The sequence below is a fragment of the Columba livia genome, chromosome Z (genome assembly GCF_036013475.1).
Source record: "Columba livia isolate bColLiv1 breed racing homer chromosome Z, bColLiv1.pat.W.v2, whole genome shotgun sequence".
Taxonomy (NCBI): domain Eukaryota; kingdom Metazoa; phylum Chordata; class Aves; order Columbiformes; family Columbidae; genus Columba; species Columba livia.
In genome coordinates, this window is record NC_088642.1 from 77,056,351 (window position 1) to 77,079,277 (window position 22,927).

General features: G+C 38.4%; 1 protein-coding gene across 2 annotated transcripts in view; it reads left to right on the forward strand.

Annotated features, from left to right (window-relative positions):
* MSH3 (mutS homolog 3) overlaps nucleotides 1-22,927 on the forward strand; it is a 125,711-nt gene that overhangs the window by 86,283 nt on the left and 16,501 nt on the right. For both annotated transcript variants that reach the window (XM_065046429.1, XM_065046430.1), the window contains exons 18-20: nucleotides 1,243-1,350; nucleotides 4,865-4,979; nucleotides 8,254-8,411. In XM_065046429.1, coding sequence (XP_064902501.1) covers nucleotides 1,243-1,350; nucleotides 4,865-4,979; nucleotides 8,254-8,411 — 381 coding nt within the window. The remainder of the gene's footprint in view (nucleotides 1-1,242; nucleotides 1,351-4,864; nucleotides 4,980-8,253; nucleotides 8,412-22,927) is intronic.

A 22,927-nucleotide genomic window follows, 5' to 3' on the forward strand; every position in this document is an offset into this window, starting at 1 on the left:
GCCACGGAAGATGTTTGTCTCAGATCAGGGTTTTGAATTGAGTTATTTGACTATTTAGTCAGAGGATATTTAAAATGGGAGTTTAAAATGTATTTCTCAAACTTCTGAATAACTTTGGTTGTACCGGTGTCTGATTATGAATTATTTTTTTACTTCAATGAATTACAGAGCCACTGAAATTGTTCCTTATGTCACGCAGTTATAATTGGCTTATTTTCACTTGTGCTTTTTTCATTGCTGCAAAATCCGAATTAGTTCCTTCTGAAGTTGTCTCACTGTACATAACTGTTGCCAAGGTTTACCTCCTAATATGCACTCAGCGATTCTGTAAATTTGGTAGAAACTAGAAAAACATTCCAATTTGCTCTTCTCCTGATGTCTTCCCTTTGCAGTACCAAAAAAAAATAGTTCTGTTAAATAATGTTTTGTCACTCTATTAGCCACGTAAGTTTGAACAGACCTATTTTAACCTTACTTCACTTAGATCTTCTGCTTTTTATATACACTTTGCTGTTTTCAATACTATTGTACAATAGCAGCATACAACAAGGAAAGATCTGCGTATAGGAAAGTGCTCTTCTTCCCCACCCCTCCATTTATTTATTTATTAAATTTTGCTCCCTTTCTGATTTTCTACTCTGTGTTCTATCTTTGAGACTAGGAGAGGGAAAAAATAAATGCTCGAGGGGAAAAAAAGAAATTCTGGAAAACTCTCTTCTCCTGGTGGTGCCATTATTGTACTGGGGGAAGCCATACCATAAATGGAAAATGAAATCTTGAGTTTTCTGTTTTAGATACCGTGTTTTATTGAAGTTGTAGACAACTTCTTTGTTCAGGCACTTTGAGTTGGTGGTTTTTTTTACTGTAAATTATGGTTGAAATAAATTGGCAGTTGGGATTTGGTTGCCACTGTGATAAACAGTGGTATTTTTATAGACCTCATTTAGGCAGCAGGGATCAACTGCAGACCTTTTATATGCTATCTAATGAATTTCATTTTGCCTTCTTTTTTGTGCTTAAAAATAATTCACTGTTGCAGTGGAGCATGGAGTCCGTCTTGATTGTGTCCTCATATTGTAAGCTAATACACTGCTGGGAAATTTGAATTCAGAGTAATTTGAAGACCACAGGAGCCCTGTGAGAAGTATGCATGGGGTATATTTTGACCGTACATTTGTGTCTGTATTAAATGATTTTTTTTCTCTTTTCTTACTCCTGTTATTTTCCCCTGTTTTGTTATAGCCATTTTAGTGAACATTATCACCCTGTGTCTAAAGCAGTTGGTCACCTAGCAACTATTGACTGTCTGTTCTCATTGGCCCAGGTGGCTAAACAAGGAGACTACTGCAGGTAATCAATTTTTAATTTTTATTTAGGATTTTATAGAGAATTAAACTGTTTAAAATAAATTTATTTTAATACGTATACTACGATAAAATGCATTATTAAAATTGTTTACAGTAGTTTCACCTTAATCTGATTTTGCAAAGCAACACTTCTGGGCATAATGCAAATCTGTAAATATTGCAGTTCAAATTTGACATGTTATGTTTTTTTGTCTGTTGTTTGACATGGGTCTAGTAGGTGATATCTCTCATATGTATAAATATATGTTGGTCTTTGCATGGAATTTTTTTTCTCCTATATTCCTTTTTTTTTTTTTTCTCAGCAAGCTCTGAGTTTATAATGTCTTTTTCATACCAGAGATTCTAAGGTGTATGAGACAAGTTTCAAAGATGTAATTTCAGGTAGATAATCGGTGAATTTTAGTGCCAGTTTCCAGAGCAGTGATGATGCCTCACCTGGGATCGTGTGTCATATCTGATGTGCACCTCCCTCTGCCCAAGACCCACATGTGCACAGCGGGCACCGCAGCCTGAGACTCTGCTGGTGCTGGGGTGTCCGCCCTGCCCTTGCGGTGGGGAGACATCAGCCCTCCAGGCCTGCGTCCCCAGGGGCTGTTCCAGAGCTGGCTGCCCTGTGTGTACACCCTGAAGCTCGGGTATTCCTCCCTGTCACAACCCCGCATCTCTTGCACCCAACGATGGTCTCACTGGGCTTCCTTCTCCCATTCTCCCTCTGTCACCAGAGGTGCTGGGCACTCACTGAGCTGCAGCTTGCTGAGTGCTCTCCTGGCGTCCAGCACTTAAGTTTGTGAGATTTACTGTAGACACCCCTGCAATGGCTGTTGTTTTCTAGTCCTCAGCCATCCCCTCTGCCAGACAGACCACTTTGGAAAGTACTATGTGTATCTTTTAAAATCTTGTGATTCCAGGGCTGCGCTGCAAGTGCTCGGGCAATTGCTTAGAAATAAAGGTATGAATTAGTTACATTTGAGACCTGTGGAACTGCAGTGTATCATGTATTAAATGTACGCGGATGAAGGGAAGTCAGCTTATGTATGCTTCTGCTTTTATACAGCATTAAAGATAATATTGATCACTTCTAGACTCTTGGGATCTTGTGTGCTTCTATCAAAATCTCTTTGAAAGTAATTGCTCACTTACTTCTGTATACTTAGAAAACAAGCTGAAATCTGATTAATTCACTGTGCGGAGTTTAAATAATTCACTGAATTTTAAAGAGTGGCTTAGAGCTTATAAACTGGCAGGACAGAGACTTCTCAGTGAAATTTCAGCTGTGGGGAAAGTGTCAATAATTAATTTTGGAGGGCTACTGAAGGAAAGATTCGACTTTCATATTAACTGTTTGAAGTATTTCAGAGGAATGTTTTTTGATTGAGGATTGTTTCATACCACCCTACCTGAGGCATGTAAATGAGTGAAGTCAGGAGCACGGATGCCCCATGCAGTTGTTGGAGGGGGATGGGTACCTCTCTCTGCTTCAGGGTCAGGACCCCTCTGCTGGGAGACTCATCCTTTACACAGTCAGTGATGTACAACACCAGGGCTCTCTGGCAGCCAAGTGAGATACCTGAAGATGATGATGTAGGTGGCCCAGAGATAATCATCTGATGTTGCCGAGTATCCACTCTGCGGGTTGTGAATTTGTTTAAGGAATGCTGCTGAAAAGGTAGTGCATGACTAAAGGACATTCAGATCAATTGACTATATTTTTTTTCCTCTCTTACTGCTTGACACATCATTGTCTGATTGTGGTAACACGGGGCAGGGAAGACCTTTTGAATTACTGTGACCAAGGCCCTACTTTTGCATGCCCCATTGTATGAATCCAGAACAGGTAGTCAGCAAGGCTCATGACATCCTGAAACCACATCCTGTCTCACGGTTACGTGGAAGGAGGTTCAAGCAGTTTAAAAAGGGAATTCTTTCCAAAGATGAGGGCAGAATTATAAAACGATAAATGGATTGTTTAGCTGTCGTCTCCCTCTCTTTAATGCGAAGTGGAGAGGTACAGGAGGAAGCACTTCTAGGTACGTGCTCCTCCCTTTAAGACCATCACATTACAGCTGCAAACAATTTAGCCACCCAGCAAGTGGAGGGTGGCTTTTCCTTTCTTTGTCCCCATGGCCTAAAAGTCTGTCTGTATTGGTTTCATCTCAGCTATACAACTGCTGGAAATATCTCTTTATGCTAAAAAAGCCACACCATTATCAGTTTGCACCTATTTCCACAGGGCTTTATGTTCCAAATGTGCTATTGATTTTACTTCCGTTTTCCTTTCAAATTGCATCATCATTCTTTAGTCCAAGATAAATCACACTCCTCACATCTTGACTTTCATCTAAAGTCTACTCAAAGTGTTAGTTAATTTCCAGTCAAACAATTCTGTGGCTTTGTTCCAGTATTCTCTTTTTCTCAGCTGCTGCCACTTTCCTAAGTAACTGCTCTTATATCAAAGTGATTGTACGTCTGGTGTACAAAAATGTTACTGAGACATGAAACCACATTTACTGCTCCACTGAATGCTGTACTTCAGTTTACAATGAAAAAGTAAATCTAGATTGCAGAGAATAAAAAGGAATCATAGTCATAATTCACTTGGAACATGCTTCTTTTGCATTTTTTATTCTGTGAAAAATGCACAGTTCTTGGAGCTTTTCAGACATGGAGATATGTAACGTAGAATTAGACCTATTACTAGACATGTAGACAATTTTGTGTTATAGCTAAGGTGGAAACATTTGAGACAAAACTTCTTTTTACGTGGTTCAGAGACTAGAGAAAGAGGAAGTAGTATGATCTGGTTTGCATATTAATTTCTGAAAAGGTATTGTCATTTCACCATTTCAACTTGGATAGTAAGCTATTTCTTAGACAGTTATTGTTTGATGACTTACACGTGTTTGGGAGGTGCTGTCAGATTATGAGAGCTGCTGATGTTTGTAGGAGAGTTACAGCTCTGTCATACTGTAGTCTTTGGTTTGTATCATTTAATGTGTTATCAGTCATAATATACATAGTTGGACAATTGTCTGTACTGCTCACACTCCATTTAGGACTTAACGTGGTAACAGCCTGGACCAATTCACCAGCAAGATCATAAAATGTATCTGCAAAAGGTGGCACTTTGCAGAAATTGGTGCAGCAGTGAGAAGGAAGCAGATTGTACTCCAGTTCGGGGGTTTTGCTATTGCTTGTTAATTTTTTAGCTCTTATTAGTTTTGTAGAATATACATAAATGACTCAAACACTCCCTAGGTAATGAAAAAATGAAGAAAATATTCTAAAATTTCTTTGTTCAATCTGCTAATATATTTTTAATAAATGAATGAAACTGATGAAGTCTTCAGAAATATTTTGTAGCAATAATTAATTTCTGTCATTTGTAATTTTCATGAAAATCTGCATCATAGATGACTGTCCTGCAGTCTTTAATTACAGTAGTTCTAGATAATCAGTTAACAATAAGCACTGAAATTAATGTCTCTTCCTTTTTGCAGACCAACTGTGCAAGATAATCGGCAAGAAATAATTATAAAAAATGGGAGGCACCCTGTGATCGATGTACTACTGGAAGAACAGGATCAGTATGTTCCAAATACCACTAACCTTTCAGTAAGTACTGAGTTAGTGCCTGAGCTTCAGAAGCATTCAAGGAAAGGAATCTGAAATTAGCTTATCACCCAGTAAGTTAAAATAAATTAATTATACAACTGTCTGCTTGGTTGCATTTCAGAGCGATATTGATAGACATGACCACATCTGTTTTGTCCATTTTCTGACATCTTGCAGCCAGACACTCTCTTTACAACCTCGTTCAGTCTTAATGACGTAAAGAAAAGAAACATGGTCTCAAAATTAGGAAACTGAGAGCTTTAAATAGTTGGTTTTGAAAAACAAGTGAATAATGACAGGTTTTTTAACAGTGTCATCAGAAGGTGTCTGCGTTTTGTCATAACCTTATCTCAAATTTGTGGAGTTTTTTAATATACAAAATAGCAACTGCTTACGTTGCTCTGTAACATGTAACAGGCTCAGTTTTCCAAATTAATCCTAAAATAGATCCGATTTTTTTTTTTTAGTCATTTCTATACTATGTGTTTTCTGTTCTTTTCTCTCTTTTCTGGAAGTAAAATATTATTTTCATACAGTCTTTCTTAATCTGACAAAGGAGACTTGTAGCTCTGAGTCTTCACTACATAGTATCAAGTACACACTGCGTGTGCTGCTCATTAGTTGTAGGAAGTTTTTCATATCCACATATAATAAAGATCCCACCCTGCGAGGTGTAGCTTGCAAGCTGTATGTTACTCGTAAGTATCCCCCTGGCTGCAGTTCTCTGCAGTAAAGAATGATTCTGGGAAATGATAAGACTATTACTTGCTCGGTGTTGCTGTCGGTTGGTCAAAAAAAGTGGCAGGGCTACTACTTAGCATTTTCTACGCAATGCTGCCTAAGTTGTATGATCTAAATTACCTAAAGTTGCTATAAATATGCAATTCGCATAGGTAGGAGACAGCGTATCTTATTTCACACATTTCTTTTTGATAAGCATATTTTAGGTTTTTATTTGCTCTTTCCCTGAGAAACTAAAATCTTTTCAATTAAACACTTTTTTGACATTTTTTGGTAAAATATTTACCTTTCTTTATATTTTTAAAATACTACATGTCTGCTCTTAATTAATATAAAAAGTATGCTTGCCACTTAACTTTGAATATGTAACTGCCTTTTTGTGTAGTAAATATAGAAAAGGTATATGTCCATGTGGAGCATTCTGTGATAAACACCATTCAATTTGTATGTATTTCTCAGAAGATATTTTTAAATGCTGTTCTGTATTGAACAGTGATAATGATATTGTGCAGCAGTTCATGTCGTATTTTCAAACTTATTTGTCAGCAGGTTACAGATGGCATTTACCGAAAATTCAGCATTTCATTCAGTAATCGTCATGCACTTTCCTCTGTTAGTCTCATTTTTATGTTGTCTTTCTACATATTGAATATTACAAAGTTGAGTGATTGTGGTACAGTCACATTTACCTCTACTGTTGGTTTGACTTCTCTCTTTTTTGAGAAAGGTGGGTGGGAACTCAGTTTATTAAAAAGCCTCTAGTGTTAAACTGATGTATTCGAATCAGCAGGAAAATGCATCTCCTGTCATGTTTTCAGTTGAACTGTTGTCAAATATCTAACTTCAGGAAATGCTTTCTTGCAGTGCCCTGAAATAGATATCTTGTTTTTCCATTCCCCCTCTCCTCCCAAAATATAAATGGATTCTTTTAGTACTTTTAACTTCAGCCATAAATACCAACAAGATGTTAGATTATGGTCGCATGCAGTTGTAAGGGCAGATGGGTTTTCTGGTGTGATGCTACAACAGATGTTCTTTCCGAAAGCTGGCTTTGCAAACCAGCCACCAGACTCACAGCATGGTTGGAGGGACCCTGGAGAGATACCAAACACATGCAAGAAATTTGTGGATTTTAACAGATGAGCTCTCTCTGGTTTTAAGTATCGGTAAAATCTGTTGTGTTAAGCCAAATGGTTATGAATTTTGCTCCCATATAGTCATATGCATTTTATTACATCCATCATTTATACCTGATAATGGCATTTTCTGGCTTTTTATTTTATTATGACTTGCTTATGGATGGGCTTTTTTCCACAAAAACTAAACAGATATTTATGTGTAATAAATACTGTTTGCATGTATCTTTCGTAGATCTGGATTGTGATGTGACAGTCCTATCTTAATATTATTTGCCTCCTTATTAATCGAATGAAAGCCTGATTAAAAAAAACAAATCTGTAACGATTGGGAGGTTTATTCTGTGGAGATTTTTTTGTTGTTGTCACAGTGCCTGATTGGTTCCAAGTTTCCTAAGTACCGTGGCTAATGTTCATTTTGCACATCTGGTCCTTTCTTTGCATGCCTCTCCCATGGGACAATGGAATATACTGACTTTTGCCTAGCTCATCAGTTGCTGGATTTCATTGTATGTACTCAGTGGAAGGGAAAAGCGTAGTTGTGTAAAGTCCTTGCATAACTTAATTTCCTAGTCTTGATTTAGGCTATGAGAAAGCGTTATGGATTCATCGATGAGTTTTAATTTTGCATTAGCAATTGTCTTGCAGCAGAGAAAGACAGCTTTATTCTGGAGCTGTAGGCATGTTGCAGCACCGTATGGAGTCTTACAGCTGAGATGGGCTCTTGCATCTGATTTCATTTTCCGTAGTATTTCGGTGTTTAGATACACTGATCAATCAGAGATTGGATGCAGTCTGCTTACAGTATCTGTGCTGCAGTCAAGTATTGCCAAACTTGGCAGTTTTCTGATTTCCTGTAGCCAGTCTGAATTTGCTTATGTTGTACCAAGACAAGTTATGAATGGGTGTAAAATCTAGGTCAGATCCTTTTCTGCCAGGTCTTTTCCCCATTTAGCAATGAGAACTCTAACTGGAAAGGATTCCAGAGCACAGGCAAATTAGCACAGCACTGGCTGTGCTCAAAGCTGGTGAGTTTAACTCTTTTTCCAAAGAAAATTGCACAGAAAGTTATTGGAGTGCTTTCTGGGCTCCTTCATGGACAAGAGGAAGGTTTTCTCTCACTCTGTCCATTTTGCTCAAGCGTAATGAAAGTTCATCGTGATGCTTGCTTCTCACCAGCCTGGAGAGGTCTTAGATTTATCCATCCGAGACATCGGAATATTTTGAAAAGTGCATGCAATGAACTCCAAGAATGAAGGAAGCTGTTCATGTACAAACAGAATGTTTAATCCTGAGGGCTTTCCTAATGTCCCTCTAAGCACATACATACCACCAGAATTTCTTATAAAAGCACCATGTGCAGGACAATATATTTGATTTATGTTTTATCATTACAGGGAGATGGTGAAAGGGTCATGATAATAACTGGACCCAACATGGGAGGAAAGAGCTCCTATATAAAGCAAGTTGCATTGATCACGGTCATGGCACAGATTGGTTCTTATGTTCCCGCAGAGGAGTCGACAATTGGTGTTGTGGATGGTATTTTTACCAGGTAATCTTTCAAAACTTGCTGTATGTTTATGAAAATGTTATTGTGGCAGGGTGCATATGTGTGTATAACAAAGTATGATTTCATTTTTCATTTAGAAATTTAGAATTGATATGTGACATTTCCATTTTTAATTTTAAATACATGCATTGGTTGTTAGGTTTTGGTTCTGGTTTTCTGGTAGCTGTAGTACTTATTTTGGAATCTTTGAATCTTTACAGAATGTTAGGGATTGGAAGAGACCTCAAAAGATCATCTAGTTAAGAATGTTAATGTGTCTGTCTTGATTAAGATCTAGATACCTAACTTCATCTGCCTAAATGGACATCCCAGCCAAATTTATTGTGCTGCATGATAGCCAGATTCTGCTTCCCCTAAAATGAATACTGTCACCTCTGAAAATTGGGTCACACTTTCTGCTGTGCAGCACAGTTGTACATACTCAAAATATTTGAGACTGAGAATTTGGGACTGCTTATATTGTACGCTTATTATCCCTCCGGTACTATCAGTCTTGATGTCTTTGAAAGAATGAATAGTGGCAGTTCATTTCACTCAGCCTGCCTCAGTCTCATTTTTAACATAGTGCTGAGTAATTTTAAAAGATTATCAGTACAGTTGAAACTTTTGTATTTTATAATGTAATAGTTCTGAGCATTATCCAGCATTTTTCCCCTTTTTCTTTAATCTGTTTTTTAAACAGCAAAAATTCTATGTTACTGATGGTATTTGAGATAGATAATAATTTAAGGTTATAAGTTTCACAACAATTATGTATCTGTAGTAGAATTATCTCTCCTGAAATTCTAGTTCTGTGTAGCAGAGTGCACTTCAGCATTAACTTTTTAAGAGAATCTGAGATACTGCTTGTCTGGGATTGCTTCATCATGTAAAGACGTTGTATTATACCTCACTGTGTCATTACAAAAAGAAATGGAATCGTGCTTTGATGCACTTCAGTGCTAAGCTAAGCTAACAAATTAGAAGACATTTTGTATTATCTTTCAAAAATTAAACTGAGCTGATAATTCAAAGTGGTTACCTTTTTCCCTACCTTGTGTTGAAAGTAATTGACTAGTTGATGGGATGGGCATTTCTGGAGGAGACACGGAGATACACAAGATCTGATTTACCGCACAGAAAAAAGAATACAATGTTAATAACAATTCGAAGATTATTTTTGTCTTCCTCTGTGTTTTGTAGGTGAATTTAGAGTACTTGTGCTCACATTGGCTTAATTTCTAACTATATATGCATATTTCTATTACTGTTAGGCTTAGCGTCCCCTTTCCTCTACTTTTATTTGAGTGTCATTGCAACAGGATTATTTCTGCGGAAAAATTAGGAAATGTGACACAGTCCCTGGAAGTGTCATTTTGTGCCCACTGGAAAGTGAACAAATTGGTCTTTGTCCTCTACAGTGCGAAAACCTTGAAAGGAACATATCTGAGTTCCACCTGTTCCCCAGTGCGTTTCCCTGATTCCATAGCTTTTCTTTACATTACAGGTATTTTTTCACATCTGTTCTCATAAGTTAGTGTGGTTGATTTGAAGGTAAAACTTATGCTTTTAGATTTCAAGCCAAGCACACCTAGAGTGTGTTACGGGCTGTGAGGTTTCAGACCATTTAATTTGGAGCCCAGTCAGATTCTAACAGAGGGGATTGATTTTTTTTTTCCTGTCTAAATTAGCTTTGGAAGCTCAGCTGGATATGCTGTTGTTCATTTAATGTGAAATGTGTCAAACACCAGGTGAATATACTAAGGAATTCCTTAAATTCTTGTTGTTGCATTGACGATTAATTGGCTCAATATTAATCAAGAAGAAATTGAAAATATATTCTTGAGATAGGAATACTCATGCATTAGTTAGAAGGTTAACAGGAAGCAGAAAAGCTGAGTCTATTGCATTCTTTCAGAAATCCAGAGTGGCCACTTCCACTTGTAAAAGATTATCAGTGAAACTGATTGTTTGCACATCTGTTTAAACTTCTCTCTTCTGTGTAGCATAATTTGAGGGAATTGATTGTGCTGTTGGGACAGACATCACCCATTTGCGATGTGCTTCAGGGTATTAGATCTTGACCCAGTTGTAGCTCTCCTTCCAGTACAAACATTTAGGAGAACACTTGCATCATGATTTTGCCTCAGCCTGTGGCATATGGGACTTTCCTTGCTCTTCTTGTCCAACTAATGACATATGAGCTCCCAAGCAGGTGAGTTGGCAGTGCTCTTTTCTGTCCTACTGTATTTGATTGTCAGTAGCCACAGGGTGGGCTTTAGTGCCCACTCTGGTCGTCGGCTAACTCCTGCTTGGTTTTCACCTTCTCCAAATCATGAACTTTACTCTCTACATTGAGAAAACGAGTTACTGACCAGATTTTGCAGCTTAGAGTCACAAGGTGTGCAAAGACTGTCCAGAAAGTAGGCACCTCTGTATTGATTTGTTTGGTTGTTTTGGGTTGTTCATTTTGTTGTTGTTGTTTTGTTTTCCCAGAGATCTGGGAAAGGTCTTAAAGTATGAAAAGTCTGTCAGGCCAGGTTAATGTGTTATATTCATGGTATTTTTTCGCCCTAGGAAGTTTTCCTTGTAATAGTTCTAAGTGCCTGGTTGGAGAAGAGAAACAGTCAATTCAGCTGCCACATGTTGTATCCCACAGTGTTTTTTAATACTCTTGTCTGGCTGAAGATACATTTCTGAAGCCTCAGTCTTTGCCAAGAACTCTCCTCTGGTAGGGAATGAGTTTGAAGACATCAGATTTTTTTCTTCACTCACCCCCATTTTGCGTTTTTTTTCGTTTGTTTTCTTCTTCTGTGTTTTGTTTTGGGGGTTGCTCTTGTGTAGTTGGAGTTGTGGGTTTTTTTACATGTTTTTTGTTTGTTTGTGGGGTTGTTTGTTTGTTTGCTCTTGGTTTTTTGGGATTTTTTTCTTGATAGCTTTGGTGTATTTTAATCTTTTAAAAACATTCCATGGCAAGATGTCAGCTTCCAAGTTATTTTCATTACTGCCATGGTGTGTTGTTTTCTAGATGCTGCTATTAGCGTAGCACCCTGCTGTGAGCGATGCTTTACAGGCTGACTCTATGAGGAGTTCTGTGCATCAGGAGCACCAACAGTTCTGCTGTTTGCTAATTTTTTTAGTGTCGGTGCTTTATACTGCAGTCTCTTTTTTGTTTGTAGACTGCATCTTCGAAGTGTGAATTTATATAGGTTTAAGAGATTAACATTCATCTAGGATTTGTATCTTGTCTTCTAAGTAGGGTTTCCATGGAAATCAAAGGGTTGCTACTATGGTTATTCCTTCGGATATATTTAGTATTTGTGTATTATAGCTTCTCTAAATTGACTTTAAATACTGCATCATGTTAAGCATTTTTAAAGATGCAAAAGGAATTTTATTGCTTACAGGTACAGTGAAAATAAGAATGACTCATCTTCATTATTGGGTGTATAGACATAATACAGTGCTAAGACTTGTCCAAACATTTCAGAGTAGTGTTGATAACTTCATCCTGAAGTGGGGGAAAGGGAGAGAATCTTCTGCTGTGTAATGCCCCTAAGCCCAGATTAGGTGCTGTTACAAGTCTGTAAATACAAAACTTGCTGGGGGAGGAAGGAGAGAGTAATTGCCTATGATACCCTGCTTGTGTTATTTACTTCTTTAGGAAGTAGCTCTGAGTGCTCCTATGGACTCTCCCAAAGAATACCTTATGTCCATTCAGTGTCTGAATGGACACTAGTGACAAGTGATGTCCCTCAGGGGTCCGTACTGCAACCAGTACTGTTCAGTATCTTCATCAGTGACATAGACAGTGAGATCAAGTGCATCCTCAGCAGTTTTGCAGATGACACCAAGCCGAGTGGTGCAGTTGACACGCCTGAGGGACAGGATGCCATCCAGAGAGACCTGGACGAGCTGGATCCATGTGAACTTCATGAGGTTCCACAAGGCCAAGTGCAAGGTCCTACACTTGGGTCAGGGCAACCCCCAGTATCAATCCAGGCTGGAGATGAAGAAATTGAGAGCAGCCCTGAGGAGAAGGACTTAGGGGTACTGGGGGATGAGAGATTGGGCATGAGCCGGCAATGTGCACTTGCAGCCCAGAAGGCCAATTGTATCTTGGGCTGCCTCAAAAGGAGAGCATGGCCAGCAGGTGGAGGGAGGTGATTCTGCCCCTCTGCTCCGCTCTGGTGAGACCCCACCTGGAGTCCTGTGTCCAGCTCTGGTTCCTCAGCACAGGACACACATGGACCTGTTGGAGAGGGGCCAGAGGAGCCACAGGAATGATCAGAGGCTGGAACAGCTCTGCTGGGAGGACAGGCTGAGAGAGTTGGGGTGTTCAGCCTGGAGAAGAGAAGGCTCCAGGGAGACCTTACTGCAGGCTTTCAGTACTTAGAAGGGGCCGGTAAGAAAGATGGGGACAGACTTTTTAGCAGGGGCTGTTGTGATAGGACAAGGGGTGATGGTTTTTAAACTAAAGAAGGAAGACTCAGGCTGGACATGAGGAAGAAATTTTTTACATTGAGGGTGGTGAAACACTGTCCCAGGCTGGCCAGAGAAGTGGTGGATGAACCATCCCCGGAGACATCCCAGGCCAGGCTGGACGGGGCTCTGAGCAACCTGAGCTGGTGAAGATGTCCCTGCTCATGGCATGGGGGGCACTGGATGAGCTTGGAAGGTCCCTTCAACCCAAACTGTTCTATGATTCTACAATTATGTGTAAAAACAACTTTACTATTTCCATTGCTATGCTTTGTTACTAATCTTGGGAAGGGGTTTGTGAAGTAAGTAAAAAGTTTGGTGCATGATTAGGTGTCTCCAGCTTCATAACAGTAGACTAAAAAGATGGTGAATCTTTCTCCATTTTTCTGTATTTTTAATTAAAGCTGTTTCTATATTATATTTTTAAGTGTTTGTATAAATTTCTTACTTGAAATTCAATGTTCATTTTTTTCGTCAATCAGTGTATGTGTATACCATTATTGTACAAAAAAGTTCCAACTTTTCAAATTGTATGCTGTACCCATTACTTAAGGGATATCTACGTAGAATGGAGGGAGTACGCAATACTTGGAGGATGGTTTTGGTTGATTTTTTTTTCCCCAGTAAGGGATTATGTGTTCATGCAACCTTTGCTTAAAGAATTTAACTTAATCAATGCCATTATACTTAATAATTTTAAAGGAGTTTTGGAAAGGTCAGTGCACAATCTATTTTGATTTCTAATGGGGTTTGTTTCTCTGATGTTTGGAAATTCCCATCCAGGTTTCTCCTTGCAATAAATGGATTCAATTTTTGCTTTAAATTAACCTTCAGTTTGTGTTAGTTCTTCTGCAGTGGTTATTCAGACATTTAAATAATATAATGTTTCTATGTGTGCTTATGTAGAAAGACATAGCAAGTGTGGACACACATGTATGGAGTAACTAATGAAAGAAATTCTGTTGACCTAGTCATGCGTTCAGAGGAGATGATGTTTAGCTGCTGAAGAAAGATGACCTTTAAAGAGGTCCCGTTACAATCGATCATTTATATGATTTCTTACAGCTTTAAGCTTCAGCCTTCTTCCTGTAGGTCACCAGTAGCTCTTCATGAAGGTCAGTTTTCAAAATTGAGAGCGAATGTTGTAACAGTTTGAAGGTAAAGTATATTCAAATAACCAAGCTAATTAATAGTTCAAATAACCAAATTCCTTGTATTCAAGATTTTACGAATTAATTTATGGAAATCACAAGCTACCATTAGAAAGAATACTGTGAAGAAGACCAACTCCTACCAACTGCAGGTGACAGTAAAGAGACAAGAATTTCCTTCCTAGAGATCCCTGCCTGTTTTCTTGTGTTGAAATAAGAGCTCTTTCACTTGTTCAGTGATCATACCTTAGTATGCACAGTCACACTATGGTGATATACATCTTCCAGTGAGGTTTTATACTATCAGCCAAACTGGACATGTTATTAGACGTGCAGCTTCACTTGTCTGAGCTAATATGATGCACTGTGCTTCAACGGCATTTGAAAACTGCCTCTTGTAGGTTGTGCCACGTGCTTAAATGCTAAAGGAATAAATAGCAGCATCAGTAAGATGCATGTAGATTCTCTGCTTGTGCACTTTGTCAAAAGACTTATCTTGCTGTTTGCAGATTCTCAGCTTGTCTTTAATCCTCATGATGGCAAAGATGTAGAGTCTAAATTGTCTGAGAAGGTATATTAAGAAAACAGAGGGGTGGAGAAGGTTGGCAATACGCATTAACAGGTGGTAGTGGTAGCTTGCCTAGGTAAGCAGCAGATTAATTCTCTTGATTTATGTAAGACGTACAGTTGCCTGCACATCAAGGCAATTGTCGTGGTATAGTCTCTGTGCATCACATGATCTGTATTTAGGTGTAAGAAACTTTGTCCTACATTTTATCCTTGTAACAGATGATTTAAATGTATTTTTAACATGGAGGGCACTCCTCATTGCTGAGTCTATAGTTAGGAGATACTCAGTTCAGATTCCACTGTGTTTCTCAAAACGTTGTGACAACAGATGGTAGTTCCTCACCTTGACTAGGGAGAGACATACAGGGTCTTTCAGATACACATGGCCACAAGTGTAATCCTGGATCTGTCTGTTCCGGGGTTCAAGTTACGTAGCTGTTTTGGTATTTTCTAGTCTGTCTGTCTTCCTTGTATAATGATTTTGAACACTGAACTAAAACTAGAGTGCAAAAATATTAAAGTACCTGATGCTTACATGTCTGTGTGAGATGACAAAGCTGCAGAGCTGTATAAATTAGGCCTCTGACTTCAAGCTGTTGCCATCATGCGATGACCTGATACTTCTGACTGATTCAGCAGAAGCTGTGTCCTGCTGAGGTATTTTGCGTGTGTCCCTGGCATGCATGTGGTCTGCTTGCATCCCCAGCTGTGGAAAACAAAAGCGGTTCAGGCTGTGCGTCTTGGAGGTGTCTTTGAAGGCAGACTTCAGACCCCAGTGCAGAGACCTACCTCATTGCCCTTCATACATGGGAAACTCCTTTCAGCTTTTGTGATCTGTGGGTCTATAAGGAGTGGAAAGAGGCAGAGGAAAGAAAAGGATGTTTTCTACATTGCTCAGGAACTGCCAGCCTTCTCCAACACTGAAATAATGAGGGAGTTTCATCCTCCTCACCACTGGCCTTGGTTGGGTCATTTTATTTCAAGTCCACCTGCCAATATCCAGTTCCAGCCACATACCTTGCCAAGGAGTGGAAGGCACAACAATGCTGCTGAGAGACTTGCCAACTGACAATGACCTCTGACTGTTGAAAATTGCATTTGAGGACCTACCTCTCTGAATGTCAGCTATGTCCTCACAGCTGTTGAATGTGGTGGCAGTGTTTGGGGGACTCTAGTCACCACCTCACCTGCCCAGTCTTTCTAGAGTCTAGCAAAACATCTGTGAAACAGCTGTTATCTACCCTTGAAAAGATGTCCCAAGTGCATGTGTTGCTCAGTTTGCTATAGAAGTGTCGGTGAGAAAGATACCGCCAATCAGTCCCAGACCAGCACATCGCTCCAGCCTGGCTTTTTTATCCCTGTTGAGCCTGCTTTCTTGTGACATAGTGCCACTTTGTCTTAGAAGCACCCTAGCAGCACACACCAGATAATCCTTTCTCTTCTAAGTGACAGAATAGGTGCAAGGAAAGCAAGCTTGTTCCGTCTTCTCAGTTCTTTTAGCAAAGTCAACATGCATGTTTTCAAGCTATGCATAAGTCAGCCAGTCAACTTACGTTATGTTTTCCATTTTAAAGAAGAAATTACATTATTTATGTGTATGCCTGGCTTAACATGGTGACACGGATGAGATTAAGTATCTTTTTGTCTGTAGGAAGCTGCTTTAAAGGCCAAGACACTTCATTACGGGGTCCATCTAAGTGGGTAACTCAGTGCGTCATGCTGTTCTGCCAGCTGGTGGCTGTACTCCCCTTGCTACCTGTCAACCCTTGCTCTGCTACTGCTCAGGTGGCATCTTCAACTAATCATGAAATCCACAAAGCTGAGATGTGACCCATTCTGCTTAAATTTGTGAGTGGTACATGCTCACATGGGACAAAATTTGATGTTATGTCGAAAAAAGCAGCATTTGAATGTCTGTGTGACTGATGTGACTGGCACTCCTCATTTCCATCATCCTGTGATCAGAAGGACCCGTGTCAGTCATGTGCAATTGATTCCACAAAGATGGAAGAAGAAAGAGCATTTATGCATCCCAAAATGACTTTTTTTGTATGAGTTACTACAGCCGTCATGGAACCTCTCGCCCATGTTATTTCTCTGCCTTGATTGTTGTCCCCTAAAAGAGAATTTATGGGCCAGAAAATACAGGAATGTTTATGCCTGTGTCTCTCTAGACTTGTGCCAAAATGCAGGACACATGGAGCTCTTGGCTTGTTTCCCGTAACACCTGCAAGGACTGCAAGTATCTCTGTTTCTGTAGAGTGTGTGCTAGAGATTGTTTCCTATTGATATACACTACTTTGTACACTACTCTTTTTTTCTTGTTCTTTTGTTCTCCTTGTGCCAGAAAGATCTCATATTGTCAATGGCATGATCATCAGCTGAAGAGCACAAACTTGAGATGTAGAGGACTCAGGAGAATGTGCATATTGTGGTCTTTCTGTCAAGTCCTCCTACTGCACAAGCAGAGCGTGGCTATTCCTCTGCCATGGTGAAAAAACAATCAGCAGTCAGCTTCTGACCGGTATATTGCTCTCCTGTGTAGGAGAAGTGCAGGTTTATTCCACCTACAGCTGCGTATTACAGAGGCAGGACTGTGACTAGGTGTAGCAAATGCTTATGTTTGATACAAGGGTCCTTTAGACACAGATGAAGTTGTTTGAGGTCCCTAATGCTTACCTTGTTTTGGCATGGTCTAGAAGATAAGAGGTGATAATCTGGAAAGAATTTCTGTTAAAGCTTAGAGGACAGTTTAGGGATGAAGGACTAAAACTGAAAAAAACCCAAGAAACTCAGCCTTTGTTAATCCACTTTCTTTAAAGGCTGTACATCATATAGGCCTTAGTGCTTTATTCTGTATGTTTTATTTGAAATGTCTGTTTGTCTGATCTCTAAATGGTGGAATTGAATTTCAGAAGAGTTGGGTCTTACAATTAGATATATTTTGGGTGTTACCTCCCTCCATACTTTCAACAGCTATTTAATTCTGACAACTTGACAAACTCATTGCTGTTTTGTCAAGAGTGTGCGCAGCTGGAAGAAACCAGTAGACAAACTTCACTATTTTATCTCCAGACAAAGATTGGTTTTTTTTTGAAGCTGGATGAAATGTGCATATTTATGTCATCATTACGAATTTTATTTTGATTAAAAATCGATAGAAAGCAAATATTGTGTTAACACCTGCAAACATCAATTTCGATTTTTTTTTCTTTTCTTCATTCTGTCACCATCATTAACATTTGAAAGCTGTTTAAAATTGCATTATTTACTTTTACAGATAAAATGTTCCAAAGCTTGTTGAAATATATTTTATAAGAAATCTTGAGAAAATCAGAAAGCACACGATGGAGTGGTATGTGAAACAGGTAAAAGAGAACGTTTCTAACAGAAATTGGGTAAAATATGTTTTCCAAGTGCTTCTCACAATAAATTGAAATTTGAGGTAAATCACTAAATCACTTAAGAATAAAAAAAAACAATAGCGCTCGGAAATATTAATGGAAATGAATGTTCCATTGATCTAACTGCTGGTGGCAAAAAACTTCCCAGCTTTTTGTAACTAGGCAAATTGTGTTGCACTTAATTTCATTCCAGTTTTAGCAGCTGATCAGTAGAAGAGAGCTGCGTAGAAGCAGGACAGAGGGAGAAAAATTTACATTAAAAATAATAAGTAAGTAACAAGTTCCATTATTTCAGAACTTCTGTAGAAATTGTGCTATTTGCACAGCAATAAGTGAACTAAGGTAGAAAAACAGCACAGTTTGTGGCATGAATGCAGCTTGTTACATTCTTTGTTATTTTTGCATTGCTTGGTTCACGGATGAGCTGTATTTGAAAAGACAATCCCCACAAACTCATTTGCTTGAAAATGGTTTAGAAACGTTCTTCATTAGAAGTCTCTTACTACATAGTGATTAAAAAATGGACATCAAAGCTAGTCTGTGTATTTGGCCTTGATTGCTGAGGGGACACCATGGTGACATTTTAAAATGGTTACTAGTGTGCAGGGGAGACTTGCAGAGCTTTTGTATAATAAAATGAGCCTGTCCCATCTTATTGTTAGTCCTTTGTTCTATGAGTGGAGTATGACAGTATTGCTTTTCACCCCTTGAGGGGGTCTACACTGACTTTGTTTTGTAATAAATCTTAAAATATACTATATTTGGAAATATACATGAGAGACTATATAAGCAGGACTTTTTTTTTTGCAGTCTACTGTAAAATCTTTCTCTGAAGTTATTGCATCATTTCTATGCCTTTTTTGGAATTCTTGTACTGGCCACAACCTCCAAAACTAGTCAGATTGTTGGGCTGGACTGGCGTAGGTTTTGTGCGTTCACATACTAAGCAATAATAAGTTGTTGTCCTTTATGACAAACTCTTCAGTATTTTTCCAGAACAGCATATAGCATCTTATTTGTATCAAAAGACCAGTTACCAAGCTAAAACATTCCTTGCTTCCATTTATTGCTTTATTAAGCTTTATTGATTTCTTTGAGGCCTACAGGGTAGGATTATGAAGATTAGTCTCCCTGTCTGCCCTAGAAATATCAGTTATATCATGAACCCTGGCACAGAGTTTCAGCTAGTCAGCTTCTTTTTACCTTCATCATAAAAGTCTAGGCTATGAAATTCTGGTCTTGAGGTGACAGCGGTTTGGCAGAGCAGTGTGCAGCCGTCCTGTGTGGTACAGAAGTGACCAGGAGATTGAGTGCTGAATAGAAGCCGTGCAGGAGTTTATCTCCGCAGAGCAACAGCAACTTGTTTGTACGTTACCTCTTTTTAGCCAGAACTTTGGTTGGTGCCTTATTAGATTTTTTAATTATTGTTTTTAGTTATTTACACCTGGAAATAAATGTTTACATTTCAGTCATTCAGACTTTCCTTTGGAAAAAAAACAACAAACCCTATATTCTCTCAGTTTGCTCGTGCAATTAGCCTCCAAATGGTAGAAGAAACAAAGGTACTTTTTCAAGTCTTTGTTCATTCTGTATATATGTAGTAAGGCTTACTGGTTTTGCCGTACACATTAATTAATGTCTTGTGCAGAAAAGTAGGGAACCATTCATACGAAGCAATCCCAAGTGACTGGCAAGTCCACACGAGAATTTTATATACTGATGTACTAAACAAGTATTGTTTGTATTGCTCTGGAAAGCAACAATGACAGTCAGATAAGCAGAACTTGTTAGTCATCAAGAACCCAAAAGTAATTTTGAAAAATGCAATTTCTTTATGGCACAGTAATTTGTTTCAGTTTGTTCTTGCTTAATTGTATTTGTGTTTATTGCCAGAATAACAAAAATTACTTAAGCCTTTCATTTACGCTTACAGTTATATAATTACACCTCTGGGGTAAACTATTCCCAGCTTTCAGGGTAAAAAAAAAAAAGGTGGTGTATTATATTGATTGCACCTATTTTTTTATCACATGGAGATGTTATTTTTGAAAAATAAAAGAATAAGTAGAAGTTGTAGTTAGTGGTGTTAAATTGAAAATTATTTTGTCCTGTTTTCCTAGAAAAGTTATGTGTTGGACATATCACAGTACGTTTGAACTGTAACTGTTTCTGACAGTGTTCTGTAGCTCTGCAGAAATAAATTAAGCTATGCTGTAGACATTTGTAGCTAATTTAGTTTTGTGTCTTTATTCATTTCATACTAACATGAATCTGCAGTGTTAGGTTTACATCTCATATACATGTAATATAATATTTAATAAACAGTCCTTGGTTTAAATACATGGCATTTGATAAAATCTGTGAACAAAACTGTTTTGTTTACAGGGGTTTAAATCAGGCTTGAAAATTCATTTAAGTCAATAAAAGGCAGTTACTTGTATGTACAGTGAGATTTATAAAACAGTTTCTACTGCAGTATTCCTGATAGGGGTTGAAAGACTTTCCATACAATGGTGTAGGGGAGTGCAGGGGGGGTTGAAATTTGAAATTTGCCTGTGAAGCTGAACAGCTATTTTACAGTAAAGTTGAAACTCTTACATCGAATGGTGGTATATACCTTTCTAGAATTCTTCCATGCTATGATTTAACCTAGCTGCGACTTGAATTGGATTTTCTGTAGCGTCCACAGGTTTAAAGGGGAAAAGTTCACTTGTGCTGAATGCTTCAGCTATTGTCCCTAGTCTGTTGCTATAGTTTCCTCTCTTTAATCCTCCCTTGGCCTCAATCCTTCAGCTACATATGCACATTAACTTAATTACCTTGAGTTCCCTCGCTGGAATCTGAGAGTAGTTAAGTGTAGACCTGTGCATATTTTAGGGCTGGGGTTTTGTCTTGTTTTTTTCAGCTTTTTCAAGCTGGTATTGATGTGCCTAATTTGCCTATCTGCACTTACAGTTCATCCTTCAGCAAAGTGATTGTATTCTTAATCTGCTCTTTCTCTTGACCATCAGTAACACTTGTACTGTCTTAATGGTTTCCTGCAGAGAAATCAGGGTAAAAGCATGTGTTTGGAGCATCAGCTGCTTAATGGAGCCGTGATAAACTTCTCCATCTATAATACTATTTGCCTTCTGGTATGCACTGCCTGCGCTGGCAGATCTCTCAGTCAGAAGGACAAGCTGCAATAGAAACCTCAGTTTGGTACCTGTGTACAGGAACAAATTGCAGCTTTCTCACTGAGGGTAAGAAAAACAAATGCCTGATTCTGGGTTTGAGTAAATGTAAAAGCTGATGGACCTGTGGAAACCAATCCACTGATACATCAGATGTAAAATCCTTTGCATGTTTGAATGCAGAATTTAAGCTATTGCTGTCGTGTCCGGGTTGTGCTGCTGGACACCCCGCTCCTCCGAGCTCACCCCTTGCGTCCTGACAGCCAGCTGCTGTGGGCTGTGAGTGACGTGGCATGGAGAAAGTAGAACTTACCCTTGAGCAGGTCCAGTTTTAAAATAGAATGGAAAATTTTAGAATTAACCAGATGTCTGCTGGATTCTTTTACCGGTGAGTGATATATTTGCTCCAGGCAGCATGACAAGTATTTTTAAGAAGTTTTCTTACTGAGGGTATCATTGCTGAACTTCAGTAAAGAACTTTCTCAGGTATTCTTCACAGGTGATGTAACATAAGTTTTTGGAAGAGCAGCTGAATTCTGTTGCCTTACAGAGCTTTAGGAATGAGAGGATTTTAGTAACTTCTTGTCACTTAGTGACTGTATTGACTAGGCTGGTATTTTATCTTCTGAACTCAGTCCTACCTGTTCTGTCAATCGAGGTGAAGCTTTTAAAATATCAAATGTTCACTGCAATCCATGGGTGTATTTCTTGCCTCTGGCTTTCAGAAAAAAAAAAAATCAATGAAATTCACATCTTGAAAGCTAATCCTGTTAGATACATTTCTTTTATTATACCGGGGTAGTCATGTGTGCAGCATGCCTGTGTTGGCCAGGTCTATAAGGTATTGAGGATTTAAGTGATTACTTGTTCTGGCTGTTTCAATTACCTAGTGATATAGAAAAGGGAAAAAAAAAAAGTAAAAAACATTATGAAACTGAGTATTAAAATTGCTTTGGACTTGTTTTTCTTTCCAGGATAATGCAAAGTACGTATCCCTAGTGGTCTTACGTTTTACTTGTTTCGTTAATTTCTCAGTGACTGAGAATATTGTATGTCTACAATAATTTACAAAATAAAAATGTATTTTACATTAAATGTGTAATGCATTCTGTCAGGCTTTTCAACAACTGTTCTTCTAAATCTGGTAACAAACCATTGGTATTTCTTAATTTAAAATTTGCAAATAAGCAGCTGTAGAAATGGTTGAGCACATGTGTGCATGTTGACTGTAAATAGGTTAGTATCACGAGCATCCTCTGATTTCCTGTCATTGTCGTGTAATTTTGCACACATTTACTTCTTAGAAGTTGTCCACGAATAATGAAAAGAAAAACCAAACCTATCCTGATAACAGTGCTTTCTGTCATACTTTGGATAAGAGTTACTTTAAAAATTCTGTAATTGCAGTTTCTGTAAATTATTTTTCTTATTGTCAGTTTTTGGTTTGAATCAGTAAGAGCTTGATGGAAATGAAGTAAATGATTTACCAGTACTCTGTGGGGGAGTGTGAAGCATTAGTTTCTTGCCAGTGAACTGCTATAAATTTGCAGATGCTATCTTCTAAAGAATTACTTGATAAATTCTCATTGTATGTGGAAAGTAGCCAAAAGTTACAATATCCAAATTGAGCTACTTTTGTATAATACTAACAACCTCATTAGCAGTTTGAGTGTTTCCAAAATACATAGGGTTTCAAATCACTTTTGTGTGCAAAAATGAACAATTGTTCTGGTTAAAGG